The sequence below is a fragment of the Zingiber officinale genome, chromosome 5B (genome assembly GCF_018446385.1).
Source record: "Zingiber officinale cultivar Zhangliang chromosome 5B, Zo_v1.1, whole genome shotgun sequence".
NCBI classification, from domain to species: Eukaryota; Viridiplantae; Streptophyta; class Magnoliopsida; order Zingiberales; family Zingiberaceae; genus Zingiber; species Zingiber officinale.
Window position 1 is genome coordinate 132010834 of NC_055995.1, and position 16025 is coordinate 132026858.

General features: G+C 33.9%; 1 protein-coding gene across 2 annotated transcripts; it reads left to right on the forward strand.

Annotated features, from left to right (window-relative positions):
* Positions 1-856: 856 nt before the first annotated feature.
* LOC121986071 (trihelix transcription factor GT-1-like) lies at positions 857-12978 on the forward strand. Of its 2 annotated transcripts, none has more exons than XM_042539866.1 (5): positions 857-1535; positions 3566-3604; positions 9924-10052; positions 10264-10485; positions 12553-12978. In XM_042539866.1, the coding sequence occupies exons 1-5, from the start codon at positions 959-961 to the stop codon at positions 12759-12761; spliced, it is 1176 nt and encodes a 391-aa protein (XP_042395800.1). In that variant the 5' UTR covers positions 857-958; the 3' UTR covers positions 12762-12978. The 2 variants fall into 2 exon arrangements, with proteins under 2 accessions (XP_042395800.1, XP_042395801.1); XM_042539867.1 differs by having other exon boundaries at positions 9927-10052.
* The last annotated feature ends 3047 nt before the right edge of the window (positions 12979-16025 follow it).

Sequence of the window (16025 nt, forward strand, 5' to 3'; positions counted from 1 at the left end):
TCATGTAAAAAATAACGGATTAACCTTAGTTCCTAATTTAGGCATTTTTTTTTCTTCCTAAAAAAAATAAAGAAATACTAATGGTAACCCTTTGAGCCGATGAAATTAATAATATTATCCATGAATGTATTGAACAATATACTAGAGAAGTAAAAATTATGAATATTGGTACTGTACTTCAAGTAGGCGATGAAATTGTTCGTATTCATGGTCATGATGAAATAATGACAAGTGAATTAGTAGAGCTTGAAGAGGGTACAATAGACATTGCTTTGAATTTGGAATCAAATCATGTTGGCATTGTATTAATGGGTGATAGTTTGATGATACAAGAGGGAAGTTTCGTTAAATTTCAACTTTTGAATCTCGATTAATTGAATCTTCTATCCCAAATATTATTTTGAGATGTTCTGTATATGAGTCTATTCAAACAAGACTTATTACTATTGATTTTATGATCCCTATAAGAGATGGTCAGTGAGTATTAATTATTGGGATATATAGATTGGTAAAATAATAATAATCATAGATACAATTCTTAATAAAAATGTCAAAATATAATATGTATTTATGTAGCTATTGGTAAAATAGGTTATCTTCCGTGACTCAGATAGTCACTACTTAGCGGCACGGAGCTGCCGGAGATTTAATTTTTAGGATTTAGATTTAAATATTTATAGCTTATATATTTTTGTTGGACCTGTGACCAGACGGGTAAGGTGAGGGTCATACAGGCCGTATTAGATCTGGCCCAACATACCGTACCGGGTCGCAGTCGAACCCATCGGCCCGACACAACTAAATCCACTATTTTCCTGCCGTTGTTTTTCTCTTTCTGTTTTTTTTGTTCTTTCAATTTCAGTACGAATTGTTTGTTGTATTGAGATCAAAGATCCCCAAACCTGTACTTTCTCCTCCCCTTCTCTTTCTCAGGCATGGGGTTTGAACCACCTCGCAGATGCATCTCCTTACCCTAGACCGATCCCTCGCCGAATTCACTCGAGCTCATCCCACCATTATCGCAAGCGTGGCAGCGGCGAAGCCCACAAACACCATGTACTTGGCCGAGAAGCCCCGCGGCGTCGATTTCTACAACAACAGTGGCTTGCCGTCACCTCCGCAGCCGCAGCAGCAGATGATTTTGGGCGACAGCAGCGGCGACGATCATGAGGTCAAGGCGCCAAAGAAGCGCGCCGAGACGTGGATCCAAGAGGAGACGAGGAGCCTCATCGCCTTCCGTCGAGAGATCGATGGGTTCTTCAATACCTCCAAGTCGAACAAACACCTGTGGGAGCAGATCTCCGCTAAGATGCGGGAGAAAGGCTTCGACAGGTCGCCGACTATGTGCACGGATAAGTGGAGAAACTTACTAAAGGAGTTCAAGAAGGCGAAGCACCAGTCCAAAGGAAGCGGTTCGGCCAAGATGTCATACTACAAGGAGTTGGATGAATTGCTCAAAGAGAGGAGCAAGAAAGCCAGCTTCAAGAGCTCTTCGGTGTCAAAGGTTGACACATACCTTCAGTTTCCTGATAAAGGTGCATTTTTTCTCCTGGTTATTACAATCTGAGATTCTACTTATCTTCTGATTAAGTTGTTAACAAATTAATAATCTGGAATTAGCATTTGATTGTGTTTAAGCTGTTTACATGCTTACAATTTGGAATTCACAATTTTGTTAAAATTGTCCATGAGTTCTGAGTCTGGAATTAGCATTTTCTTATGTTTCCATGCTTGATGGTGAAGCTATATAGTTGAATTTCACTTGAAGCATTCAACATTTTACTTCTCCTTTTGTTTTGAATCATAAATCGTATAACTGTCACCATTTAACTCACATTAATGCTTTCCAATTTCCAGAGAGAGTTGTGCAATTTTTTTTTTCATGACACAGTATGATGATTGATGAATTCAATAAAAAAGTTGTGCTCTTGTAGTCCGTTATTTAAAAAGATACCCTATTGCTAGAAAAATTACTTATTTATATTAATAGCTATTAATAAGGTACTCTTTGGTGCAAGTCAAATAAAAAATACAACCATGCTTGCTTTTTAGATAGAAAAGGAGAAACAAATATAAATGACAACTAATTTTTTTTTTTTTTGCCTCTCTTTTTTTTTTGGGATTTATGAAAAAAATCCATTCTACAATGCCATCATAATAATCTTTTAATTCTCATTTCTTGAACTTTTACAGGATTTGAAAATAAATCCATTGTGCAATTCCATGATAATCATAACTTGCCATAACTTGCCCGTTTGTTATTCATCCTTCATCGAACAGACAAATTTTGTTTTTCATTCACTTACTTAGGCATGTATACTAGGCTTCTTCTTTGGATTTCTTAGTTTTGGAATAATCTTGCAACATTATGCTTAACTATGCCAATTTGTCTACTTATATTGTTCAACTATTAATTTACTTTTACATTAAATAAATTTCCCTAATTCCCTTGACTGAATAGTGTGTTATGATTTGAAATTTCATACTGTGCCGGGATGGTTGTAATGTATACTTTCTATAAGTTATCAAAACTCGATAGTACTTGACATATGTAATTTATCTTGTGTCATTATGTTAATCATGTTGACAAGTATCATCTCATGCCGACATTCGACACCCCTTCAATTCACATCCTCACCATACATCGAAATAACGACACTATACTGAAACAATATCATTCCAAGCAAAGACTTAAACTCCTGTATGGTTTGAGATTTTGAATCTTGTACTGAGCTATGCATTATCTTTTAAGTATTGATGAATTTATGTCCTCTTTGCTCCTTTGGATTATGAAACATAATGATACTATGCTCCTGGAATCAAATCATGGTCGCTCAAGTCACAAGGAGAAACCTACTATTTTACTGGTGTTGTTCTCTATTATCACACTGGTAGCATATAAGGGATATCGTGACATTCTAAATCATTAAGACTGCATATTGATATAATAAGTAGGATAAGGTATTTTATTCTTTACATGACCATGTATATTTAATAATTATTTATTGGCTAAACTGAAATCATATTTTTGTTCTCCAATGTGTATTCCAGCCAGAAGTCTACTCATTGCTAGTCTGACCAATAAAGAGATATTTTGTTTATGCCTATTCCTTAACTAGTCTATAAAAATTGTGGTCTAATGATTTATTCATGCAACTCATATAATCATTTGGCCAAAATTACCTTGTTCATCTACCTTTTTTTATGAGGCTAGTAGGCTACACATCAATGCTTTTTTAATCATTTGAGTTTTATGTTCTGCCAATGATAAAGGTTCTCTTTTATTATTCTTGTGTTGAGTAATTTATATGATTTGCATTTAATTGCATTACAGTCATACATTTAGTTGCATTTTCCTTGACTATCCTGTAAAAATTGTGGTACAGTACCTTTTGTTTTATGTTCTGCATATGATTAATTTTTTGTTGGTTTTTTATTGTGATTTATTTTGGTGCATTATAATTGTACATTCATGAATAGGGTACTTTGAGGATTTGGTTCTATGACAGTTGTTTTATCTTCCTGCCTCTCATTACTTGTCATTAATTCATACATTTCCTTGTAGGTCTTGAAGATGCAAACACTCCTTTTGGATCTGTCGAAGGTATTAGCATGTTATTCTAAACTTTCTTCTTATACTTTTTTTCTTTATATGGTTGCTATGTCATGAAATAGTTTTATCTCCCCGTCTCATCTTTGCATGGGTGAACTTTTAATTATTTATGCAAATACTATTCTTTTATTGTCTACTTTAACTGATATCAAGCACTATTTTGTATTTTCATTTGATCAAACACTTGTATTCTAGTTTGTTAATATAATATGAAGATGTTTGAATAATTTGGTTCTTGGATTAGCAAAACCAAAAGGGGATTGCTTTGTGAATTCATAAAAATCGAGGTTAGGCGTGATCATAACATTCTCATGTTTGTTCAACATATTCAAGAATCTAAGGGACCGTTTGGAAATTGAAAATCTTCCAATTTTTACTTTTCATTTTTATGGAAACAAAAACTATTGGTCACTCAGTAGCAATTTTACCGTCACACCAATGCTCCCCTTATGCTCATTTCAATTCATATATTTTTATAATTTTCATATTCACCTTTAAAATTTTATTCTGTGGCATAAAAGTTATGTTTTGTTTTTAAAATTTTTAAAATTTACAAATACTTTTAAGATTTAAAAGTATTTGTTGCATACTCCAACAAATATTCTGTTGAATATTTCAACAAATATTCTGTTGAATATTCCAACAAAAACAATAAAACTCTAGTTACCTGATCAACTCACCCATTCAGGTGGATTCACTTGAATTTTATGTTTATTTATAACATGTTTATTTATGTTCTCACTTATGCGGGCTTGCCTATTGCCTAGTCACTAGGTGGTGGATTGACTACCTGCCACCTAAAATTGCCTTTTAAAACCTTGATTATTATGAATGCCAAAATTGCAACATAGGTGCTGTTGGAAGATTGAAAATTTGCTTAGCTTCATTTGGGACTAAAGTGATTTCTTGAGAGAACTTATCTTCCACATTTGTGGGCTTTTTTAAAATCTTAGACTTTTTTATTTTATTTTTATATATCCTAGTTTTCATCTGAGTAATATACCCTTGAAGTTGCTCAATCTAAACTTGCTGCCTTGTGGAATGACATTTAGACATCATCTAAAACACCTGTAAACTCTTTTTTACTGCAAGAGAGAAGAGTGCATAGATTGGTTTGAGATGAGTTATAGAGAAAACTTTCTTAAAGTAATGTACATTTTTGGTCTACATGTATCTATTCTTTTGTAACTAGTCATAATCTATAATGATTAATTTGATCAAATTCATTTGCTAGATATATGTAGAGTCAAGGGTGAAAGAACAAGTTCCTTTGCTACTTGTGATTGAAGATTAGACATCTTCCATCCTTAGCTTAATTTTAATAGGGGATTGCCTAGAGCTTTGTGGTGTGACTCGAAAATGTTCACAGAAGATAAGGGCATGAGTAACTTACAGAAAGATGAACTTAAAGTTTTAAAGGAAATAAAGTTGGTAATAGTGCTTAATTTTAATAGGGGATTGTCTAGAGCTTTGTGGTGTGACTCAAAAATGTTCACAGAAGATAAGGGCATGAGAAAGTTACAGAAAGATGAACTTAAAGTTTTAAAGGAAATAAAGTTGGTAATACAAATATATAATTCCTTATAAGCTATTCGTTTTTTCCTTCACTTTCTCTTGTACTTTTTCATTCCACCACCAAGATTCTTTATTTAGTGGTGCATGTCCCTTTGACTCACCGAGTACACTCGTAGCTATTATTTTCAATTTTGATACCATCTTATCCTATGTCGTATTAGAATCACCGTATATTTCACTTAATGGTTGTACTCCTACCTTTTCCTTAAATATATTTTGCTTCCTATCCTTTAACTTCCACCACTTAATTCTAGGAGTCATATATATTTTCTTTCTATTGATACTATGCTTGAGGCGTATATCCAACACTACTAACATATGTTGGGTAGTTAAGCTTTCTAGGAATGATCTTGCAATCTTTACAAATCTTTCTATTTTTCTTCCTAAATAATTATAAGGCTTCAAAATAACGAAATCTAGTTACTAAATTAGGGCTAGGGCTCCACCTCCACATCATTCAGAGTTAGGCCAAAGGGAGAAAAAGCAAGCTCATAATTAGTACAACAATCCTAGTGATGTTACAAAACTGAAATGTTTCACACTGAAATTTGATTAGTGAGGGTAGAAGACTTATAACATATTTTGTTTTAGACTAATGATGACCAAGTTGACAATGCCATTGGTATGAAGCAATGCTAGTGGTAGTAAGAGCTCTGGAGGAGAGTTGTCTGTCTAAGTAGTCTAATTCATCAGATTCATGTTTTTTTTTTGTTTAGAAATGCTTAAAAAACAATAAGAAGGATAAGAAGGTACACAACAAATCAACAATATGTGAGAGTACCAATGAATAATAAGTAAACTTTGGAATAAAAGTTTTTTATCCAAGAGTAATGAGGAGGTATGTAAAACTTTGTCCATTTATATGAATGTGAGAACCATCAACATGGAGATAGATGGTAGAGTGGAAAGATGAAGAGTGTAAAGCAAGTCACAATTGTCTGTCAAATGTGCAGATGCATCAAAATCTAGTCACTAGTGGAGTCTTGAATTTTACTGAGGAAGTTACTAAAAGTAGAAGTAATTGCAACAAATTTAGATAAACAAAAGGAGTTATGGAGCAATTCCTGTAATTATTCATATCTGAAAGAGCTGATAATTGCTGTTGTGCATGCTGGTGCGAAGTCCAAAGATGATAAAGTGTGTTGGCTTATATAGCAAGCTATAAAGTTGGTGATCTTTCGAACTCCCAATAACAATTCAATTGATGGTTGTACAATCATAGTGAATGCAAGGTGGATATGAACTACATCTGCATCCACAACTGTGCCTGCCACCTCTACAACCTTGTGGAGCAGTTAGAGCTACTTCTTCATATGGAGGCAAAGTGGTAGTTGAGGGCACAAGGGCAGTACAAAGTACTCCAGCCATGTATTTGATAAAAGATGGTGCTATGCCATCTACAAGTAATTGTGAGTGAATGCTGCTGTATGAGTTACCTAGGCTGGCCATAAATTTCCTTTGGACTAAATCACTTTTTCTTCTTCTATGCATAGATGTATGGAAAATAAAGAATATGTAGTATCAGCTAGTAATTTGCTACCTTGTGCTTTACTTCTTTTAACTTTTTTTTTTCTCCATTTTATGAATGGATGATCATGAATAAATAAATAGCCGTATTAGCTATAGGATTGCATGTTGTTCACAATTTTCTATGGGGATGATCCATAAATTTAAAAAAAAATACTATTAACGTTCATGGAAACATTGATATGATATCTTTTGATCTCATGAATGAGATTATAATCTTTTTAGGCATATTGAATTATTATTGCAAATGCTTTAATACTGTTTCTCAAAGAAGATAAATGCTTCAATATTGTGTTTAATAGTTAAATTAATTGTCTTGTGCTTGTGATGCAAACTATGTGACATGCTCATATATTTATGATCCTGTATCAAAAACAATATTATATTCATAAATTTCAACATTACATTTAATGTACATAGTGGGGCAAGATAATTATTTTATCATGAATTTTCAAACAAATATATTTGTAATGTTTATTTTTTTGTCCAAATTGATACAAAAAATATTTAAATTATTTCAAATATGGAAGCACCTTTTTGATTTGCCACCAGCCAATCAGTTGTATTTCTAAAACTAGTTCTCTGATTGACCAAACACTCCAAGTCTTCTCAACTCTTGCCCAAATACCCATTCATTCCATGCCCCTTTATCTCTTTGCCCAGATAGTATGTGATTTGAAAAAGGGAAATACTGACCAATGGTCAAGATTGGTTGGACTATGTTGATTGCACACATTAGGCCCATAAAAGTGTGCTGCTTTTCCGTGCAGTAATTGTGAATGAGAAAGGAGAAAACTTCACATTCTTCATCCTGAGCAAATTCTGTGACTAAAGCATTTCAAGAGATGATCTCCCTATAGTGCATTTCATAAGAAACCTTGCTTGTGTCTTCCATGGGTCTCAGATCATCATAAATTGCTTTAAGATTGATATCAAATACTAGACTAAATCTGGCACTGAGCTGACTGACTGATTGTTTGTCCTTTCTTCAAAAGGTGCTTAGTTGATATCCGATATTAATTAATCAAAAGTTTTCTCATTTGGTTGGACACCCTTAAACTCATTTCATTCAAGAGAGGTATTACATTTCATCATAGTCACGGATGAGATAATATACCTTTAGTTCATATTCTCAAAAATCACCCTTTCACCTTCTTGGAAGATTAGATACTCGGTACATATAGAACATAGACGCAAGTGCAAAAAAGATAAGACATGGACCTAAAGTCCTTGCCTTTATTTCATATTCACTTAGCCTTTGAACTTTCTTTGTAAGACAATACTTCATTACGACATGCTGGTATCGCAGTGGCAACTCTCCCACAATTAGGTCAATCACACAGGCAAGACTTGTGTTAACTGATGACAAATTGATAATGGATAGATTAGGAAAAATTTAGATAACTTAAATACCTATATTGATACCATATATATATATATATATATATATATATATATATATATATAAAAGATAAGATGATATAACAACCAAAGTTCAGGATAAATAATTAACACCTAATGTATAAAATATATTTATTGTGATAACAAATACTTGCATTGTTTGATATTGAAATAGACATCTGCATGAATGCTTCATGCATATAAGGAGAGTATTGAATAGTTTTTATTAAAAAATTAATTTAAAGCAATATTTTGCTTTGCCAAATGAATATGCTAGTTTCAATATATGATAATAATATCACAGGTGAGCTATACATACTAATTTCACTTGTCTCTGAACTAATTAGTAGGAATCACTTGTCTGCCAATGTGATGCCATATTATATTACATGAATCAAATATCCACTTACTTAATAATATCTTTGGGAATTTAAGGTTCCATGCATCTGACAAGAATGGATGTTCTGAAGAATTGCACCTTAGTTATATTGGACGCTGAAATAATAAGAAAAAATATAACAGATTTTCATTTTAGCTGTCGTTTCTCTTCAAGAAGTTCAATTGCATTAATTGTTTTATGCTATGATAGCATTGACAAGCTTAAATGTGCTTGTTTGAGTTACTAATTTTTATAGCCTGTCACATAAATCCTAAGATCTCCTTTCCTACCAAGGAAGGAAATGACTAGGAAAGAAAGAGCATAGGAAAAATACTCAAAAATGAAATAATTGTTTTATGCTATGATAACATTGACAAGCTTAGTGTTTGTTTGAGTTACTAATTTTTATAGCCTGCCACATAAATCCTACGATTTCCTTTCCTAGTTCCTACAAAGGAAGGAAACGTCTAGGAAAGAAAGAGCATAGGAAAAAACTCAAAAAATAAATTGTAAAATATTTTTCCTTTTTCTTAAATTTCAAAATTTTATTTGTCAAAAACAAAAAATATTTTTTAAAGTTTTTTTCCAGGTTTTTTAATTCGGAGTTGAGCTCCATTGCACGCGAAATTAGTTGTCAGTCCAAATTGGACAGCAACAATATAGACGAAGACTGGAGAAAAATTCCCTCTCTTTTTTCCTTCTCTCCAGCCTTTTCTGCTTAAAGAAACACAGGGAGAGTGTCATCTGCGAAAGTCTTTGTCAGTTTTCTTCCCTCATAGGAAGCACACAGCTTATGTGAATGCCAACATTTATTCTTCCAGTAGCATGTAAAATGCCAAAGCTGAACATGGATGACGGAAAATTTGGCTGAAAGAAGTATTTGGGGTTGTATTAGAACTCTTTTCCAAAAGGCGAATAGTGTTAGATTTTCTGTAACTAGCATTAGCCTTTCCAGTTGATAAACTGGAATTGTGAATCTCATGAACTCCTTTGTGCTTTTATCAGAAATAATGGACTTTAGTTTTGTGTACAAGGTTTTTTTCAATGGCAGATTTAATATCTCTCAAATCCACCAATCTTTCCCTTGCAAGTGAAGGGGTGTATTCTGGGAACTGGCTACATTGATTGGCTTGTCCATTTTTTATCTTTAATGATTCTTTTTTAGCTACTGAATTTTGCACTCAAACTAGATATTTTCCAATTGCTATTAAGATTCATGTAAAGAGAAAATTTGTTTTGTTCAAATTTTTTGTTAGAGTACTTCCGTGTAGAATCACCCTTTAATTTTTTTAAAATATATTTAATAGTGATAAGCTTCCTTGTCATCCTATTGATGGAAATTAAATGTTTACCTACATGTTCCTGAGTAAATTTTCTCATCCAAGCTTGTTGCAATAAAGTGTAAGATTCTAAGTAATCTTCTAACAGGTGGTAGGTCACCACTCAACCTTGACAGAACACTAGAGCATGACAGACATCCACTTGCTATAACGGCAGCTGATGCTGTTGCTGCTAATAGTGTTCCCCCATGGAACTGGAGAGATGCTTCTGTGAATGGTAATGAACTTTTTAACCATATTAGAAATATATTCTTGGATATTCATTGATTCCATCTTGGATGCCCATCTGGAAAATGGAAATATTGCATCTATTGTCTGCTTCAAAACATTTTATTTGTGTTGCTAACCTAAACATATATTATTATCTTATAAAGGGCAAGTGTCTCCTTTCTCACAATATGCTTAATTGATTTTTTTTTTATATGTAGATAATAGTGCCTCTTATGTTGGAAGAGTCATTTTAGTCAAATGGGGTGATTTCTCGAGAAAACTTGGCGTTGATGGCACTGCAGACGCGATCAAGGAAGCCATCAAGTCTGCATTTGGTTTAAGAACAAAAAGGGCTTTTTGGTTAGAGGATGAAGACAATGTGGTTCGTAGCTTTGACAGAGAAATGCCTCTTGGTTCCTATACTCTGCATCTTGACGAGGGTAACAATAATGCTTTTACATCTATTTCAAGTACTGGACTCTTTATGTCGAAAGTTCAAGATTTCTGTGTCCTAGTCTTTCTCCTGTCATTTGTTCTTAAATTCCAGAGTGCTAATTTTAACACTTATTTGCCTCTTACTTTCAATAAGAACTTGTGTTTGATTAAATTATTATTTTTCTCAGTACTTCATAAAACCTTATTGCGAGTTGAAGTGGGCGTGCTTGGTGTTTTTTTGACTTGAAGTGTATGCAATAACAAATAGAATTTAAGTCTAAGAGTGTTTCTTTGACCATTCATCTGGAATATAACTACAGTAAATTGTGACTGATATGAGAGCAAGAAATCAATAAATGGTTTTTAATTCAGGAATGAACAAGTGACTTCGATATTGAGGTTACAACTGGTTGTCACAATTTAGATACATTAGATTGATATTGCAGCTTTGGTTGTATCTGTCAAATTAATTTAAGGATTAATAGGCAATTTTCGTGAAACAAGTGTTATTATCTGTCTACACTATTGTGTTCCGGGCGCCTCACATGGCTGCCCCACAACCATATGTAGAGAGGTAAATTAGGAAATCAAACATACCACCACATGGGAGGATATTTCTACTGGCTTCGATGGAAATCGATTCTTGCTCAATTATGCAAATCTACCACATGGTGGACAACTCAGCTATATATGCCCTGGGGGCATGTCTACACTATTCTATTCTGGATTTGATAGTTTGATACAAACTCATCCACTACATGAATGATTTCATTTTGTCCTGTGATGCCTACCCAAGATTCTAGGTTATGGAACCATGGAACACAGAGAAATCTGTCTCACCACTTAACACTTCCTGGAGAAGTATATCTGCCAATTTTCTCTCTCCCTGCCTTTCGTCTAGTCAGGCAATTGGAAGTTAAACCAGTAGGGCTGGACATCTAAATATGCCTGCATAATGTCTGTCCATTGGTTGACAATTGCGTAGCAGTACCCAATGAGAGTGTGTAAATTACTTGTTTGTGCCACATTTATTGGAATGGATATCAACCGATCAAGCTCCAGCTCACTAAATCACTAGTTAGAGTAGTTCATTCTACATGCCAATTGAGACATCAACTTGATTGAGCATCTAATTTGATAGACCTGGATCGACTGAACAAACCATATATTTATGAAAAAGATACTTTAAATTATTCATCTTAATAATAAATAATATTGAAATAACATTTATAGATCTTCATAATTTATTTACTAATGAAACTAAATTTGAAGATTATACTAAAAATGTTTAAAATAACATGCATATGTGACTATTTATATTTTGCACACAACTGTAAATAACTAAATATTAAGATTACAGTTTGTAAGTTTTGGAAAAAACCAGTTGACTGCAAGTTTTTGGAAAAAAAAACAATTTGGGTCTACTGTGTTTAATTCAATGGAAAGTCAGATAGTGGAGAGAAAAGATCACAAAATTACACAGGGAGCTCCATCAATAATGTATATCTTTCGTGTCACTTTACCTCCTCCCCTTGCTCCCAGGTATGATAAACATGTTATGTGTTCTTGAATGTTTAGGTATTTTCCTTTGATGGGTAGGCAAGTTGTAGATGTTTCAGTATTACTGAATCCAGTGTTCTATAGTTAGTGTAGCACCATAGCACTCTTCCTGCTGCTATCAAATGTATTGTTATCTTTGTAGTTTCACGAGGACCATGTGTTTCAGTAATTGAATCCTAATATCTTCATTTGAAATAGTCTATTTGTTTCCCTGTTGATTGACACCAGTGACAATTTGGTGTTGCTTGTTATAATCATCTAAATTTAGCAGATAGCTTGTCATGTTTTTATAAGGTTTATTAGAAAGAGTGAATTGCACTGAACAATTGCACTTGGATCATGTCTTAGATCCGGTACTTTGTGAGGTCGACTTGTAACTATTATTGGACACTCTTGTTACCAATGAATGCAATGATACTATAGTTTTCATTTAGCGAAGAAAATTATTTCTCGTACTATTTTCTCATAGCGTTGCTCTTTAATTACTAACAACGGTTTACTTATTTTGTCAGGTGTAACTATAAAAGTTTGTATTTACGATGACACTGGTCCAGTTCGTACTGAAGAAAAAACACTGTACACTGAGGATGATTTCCATGATTTCCTTTCTCACCGCGGTTGGATGGGCCTCAGGGAGTTGAGCAGCTTTAAAAATGTGGATTCTCTCAATGAACTTCATCCGGGTGCGATGTATCAGGGAGTTAGATTGCTTAGTGATTAATTAGATGTAATGTTCTTGCGAAGTGTGGGAGTCATGCTTTGTGCGTCTATAGTTTAAGTGAGTCATGCTGCATGTGCTTGTTTTAGAGATCCTTGTGCAGTAGCAGGGCAAGTTGTGGCGATGGTATAGCTCTATGAAACCTGTAGATATAAACAAGAGAAATTGATAGGAACATTTTAGTACTATTTTATGCTACAAAGTGGCTAGTTGGAACTAATTGTGGTTCAATTCATTGAAATCCTTCTTTAGCTTCCAATTTCTTACACGAAAGGTACAGGTTCTCATTCTTCAAGGTCCTTTAGGATGAGTGAAGAAGCACAGGATTGACTAAGTTGTACTATATTCTGTTTGGGAGAAACTTGTTGATTGATCATTCCCATCATGCAGCTATAAGTTCTTCCCAGCTCTGCTAGCGTACCTGTTCATGATCAATTGGCAATTCGAGGAAAGAAGACCGAAGTTGGAATCGATTAAAGCATGAAATTGCTTCCTCATCTCAACACAATGCTGCTACACTAACAGCAATCAGAAATTGATCAGACACTCCTACACATAAGACTGAATGAATCACTCATATAAGAGTTTAAGTCAGATTCACATGCATGTGTTTCTAATGTGCACATGGAGTAGTGCAGAGACTTGGTAGCATAGAGTTTGTGGAGTTTTACTTAGTGTGACCAAATTGATAATTGGCTAGATGACTTGAGGTTGGTTGGAGATCGAAGAGTACTATGAGACATTCGAAGGATCATCATAAGACGGGGAGCATTGAGGTGCTAGCTCAGATGGAGGAGGCAATGTGTATGGGAAGAATGAAAGATACTACGTGAAATAAGTTGAGGCTTGGTGTATTCGAAGGACTTATGACCTGATCGAAAATGAGCTTGACAGTCAAGCTCTAAAGGTAAACTCCTAAGTGAGTTGTAAAGACAAGAAACCTGTGACTTGGGTTAGTGTAGATCTTGACATGACAAAGACTTATCATTAAATTAGTAATAGTCATTGATCCAATCAATTAAAAGGTGTTCCCAATTGACAAGTGTATTGGGTTGACTCAGGATGGATGACTCATGAATAAAATATTTTCATTCAACACTCAATGGACTTGGTAGTAGTAGATTGGATTTACGACTCAACCTATCCAATCGACTGCCTAGTCGATTAGGTAGTTGACTAAATCTCTAACAAGAGTAAAAAAGATCATTGATCAAGTAGAGGAAAGTTGGAGTTATTAGATCACCTACACAATAAAATGACTTAGTTAATTGAAGCCTAGGTGAGTCAACTTAAGTAGTTATTGGCTGGCCAAGAATTTGATAGATGTTGGTTGGAGTCAATTGAGAGATTCATTCATAGATTAAAAAATGTAGTGGTTTTCTTAGGTATTTAAGGATCAAGTCAGTTTCAATGAATTGATAGATGAATTTATCTTAATAGATGATTAATCTAAGAACACTAGACTGATGAGTCATCTCTTGCGAGCGTTTTCGGATTTATCTTGATAGTTGATGGATAATTAACATGGGATCAAGTCGATCATCCTAGGATTATTCAACGTAAATTAGATATCTAATATCAACTAAAAAAACTAAAGTAATTACAAAAACAGTCGACTGAAAATGCAATCTGTCAATTGGCATACATCTGTGAGCTCTCTCATTGTAATCCTAGACTCAGTTATGCATCTTGTTTTTACTTGTTCTCATTCATTATAAGAAGATACTTGTAAAAGGATTAGCCACCTTCAAAAGATCAGAGAATGAGAAAGCTAATGAGGATTGACAGTAACTCATTAAGAGTCATAAATCATAGAGTAGAAATTGAGGGTTCTAAACCATTTGTATTTTCATGCTCTTTACTTTCTACTACACTAACGTTGTTTGATTGACCTTGCTAGAACATTAACAAGAATAAGAATCATAAATTGTAAGTTAACTGCTATTCGCCCGTTTAGCCATCTGACGGCCTTCCTAATGGACTTTTGTATAAATTGCTAACTCTATTGGATTTCCAATGTTAAGTATCTTGTCAATCTTAACACTTGGACTTTTCTACTATTTAACTTATCTGAACACTTTACTTAAAATCAAATTGCTGAAACATCAGAACACAAATCTTGATCAATTTGACCATACATATGCTGATTGCACCAACAAAGTGAGTTAACATCTCTTCTTACGCGTATATGAACTTTGACATTGTAAAACCTTCCGGTGGATCCCCCTCTAAGTCTTCAAACTACTAGGCATGCTAACTCTGAGAGTCCTTCGGGTACAACAAATCAATTTACGTGGTTCGCAACTCTCAGTTTCTACTTCACATTCTAAAGTTTTAGTAATAGCACCACTATGTCTTCTTTTTCTCGGATACCTTTCGAAGGCAAAGAAGACTTGTACCATCTTTGTTCTTACAAATAATACAACAATAATAGAAAGATATGAAAGTAAACAACTTTATAAGAATCTCATTTTGATTATTTTCTTGTTGCTTTGGATTTCCTTTTGATGGTTTGGAAATGCATAAACACTCTTTTCCAAAACCTCCAAGAATTGGCAATGAATCCTCCATGAAATCCTACCTTTGTAGCCTTCAGTTCGGGATTTATTTTCGTCTAATAGTTGATTGATAGCGTCCATTAGTCACAACTGAGTTCGGAACATTCTTTTCGCTATAACGTACAATCGATTGTTTCACATTATCAATTGATTTATTACCATCAATCAAGTTGAGCAACTGAATTACAAATATTCTGTTTGCTACGATAGTGTCATTAGTCGATTGCTCAAATCTATCACTCGATTAATCATGCAATAAACCACCTTAAACCTTGAATTCGGGGTTTAGAGGTTCATCAATCGATCGCTACACCCTAACAATTGACTGATATATTTGTTTCAGTCTTACTAAGGCTGAATTCTCTCTTTGCCTAATGTTTGATTGATCAATCTATCAGGACTTTTTTTTTTTCAATATCTGGTCAATTTTGATTAGTTAAGATTTTTTTGCTTTGCATCAGGTCAACCCATCGTATTTTATGGAATAGTCATTAGGTTTTAGTCATCCACAATTTCTAATACATTTCTATTAAAAAAGTATCGTCAACATGGTTTCATTGTCTAACCACTTGGCTACATATATAAGGATTTTATGATTCTAAGATAGATTCATCTCTTTTCTATAGATGTGCCATCAACTTCATGATATACATCATCATCATTATTTACGTGGATGATACTCTAATAGTTGGGATGGTACAAAATATGT

Bases quoted from the DNA above. Each gene is read 5' to 3' on its own strand.
- LOC121986071 (XM_042539866.1), top strand. From the start codon at position 959: ATGCATCTCCTTACCCTAGACCGATCCCTCGCCGAATTCACTCGAGCT. The intron at 1,536-3,565 runs GTGCATTTTTTC...ATTTCCTTGTAG, and splicing joins CCTTCAGTTTCCTGATAAAG to GTCTTGAAGATGCAAACACT. The intron at 10,053-10,263 runs GTAATGAACTTT...TTTTATATGTAG, and splicing joins GAGAGATGCTTCTGTGAATG to ATAATAGTGCCTCTTATGTT.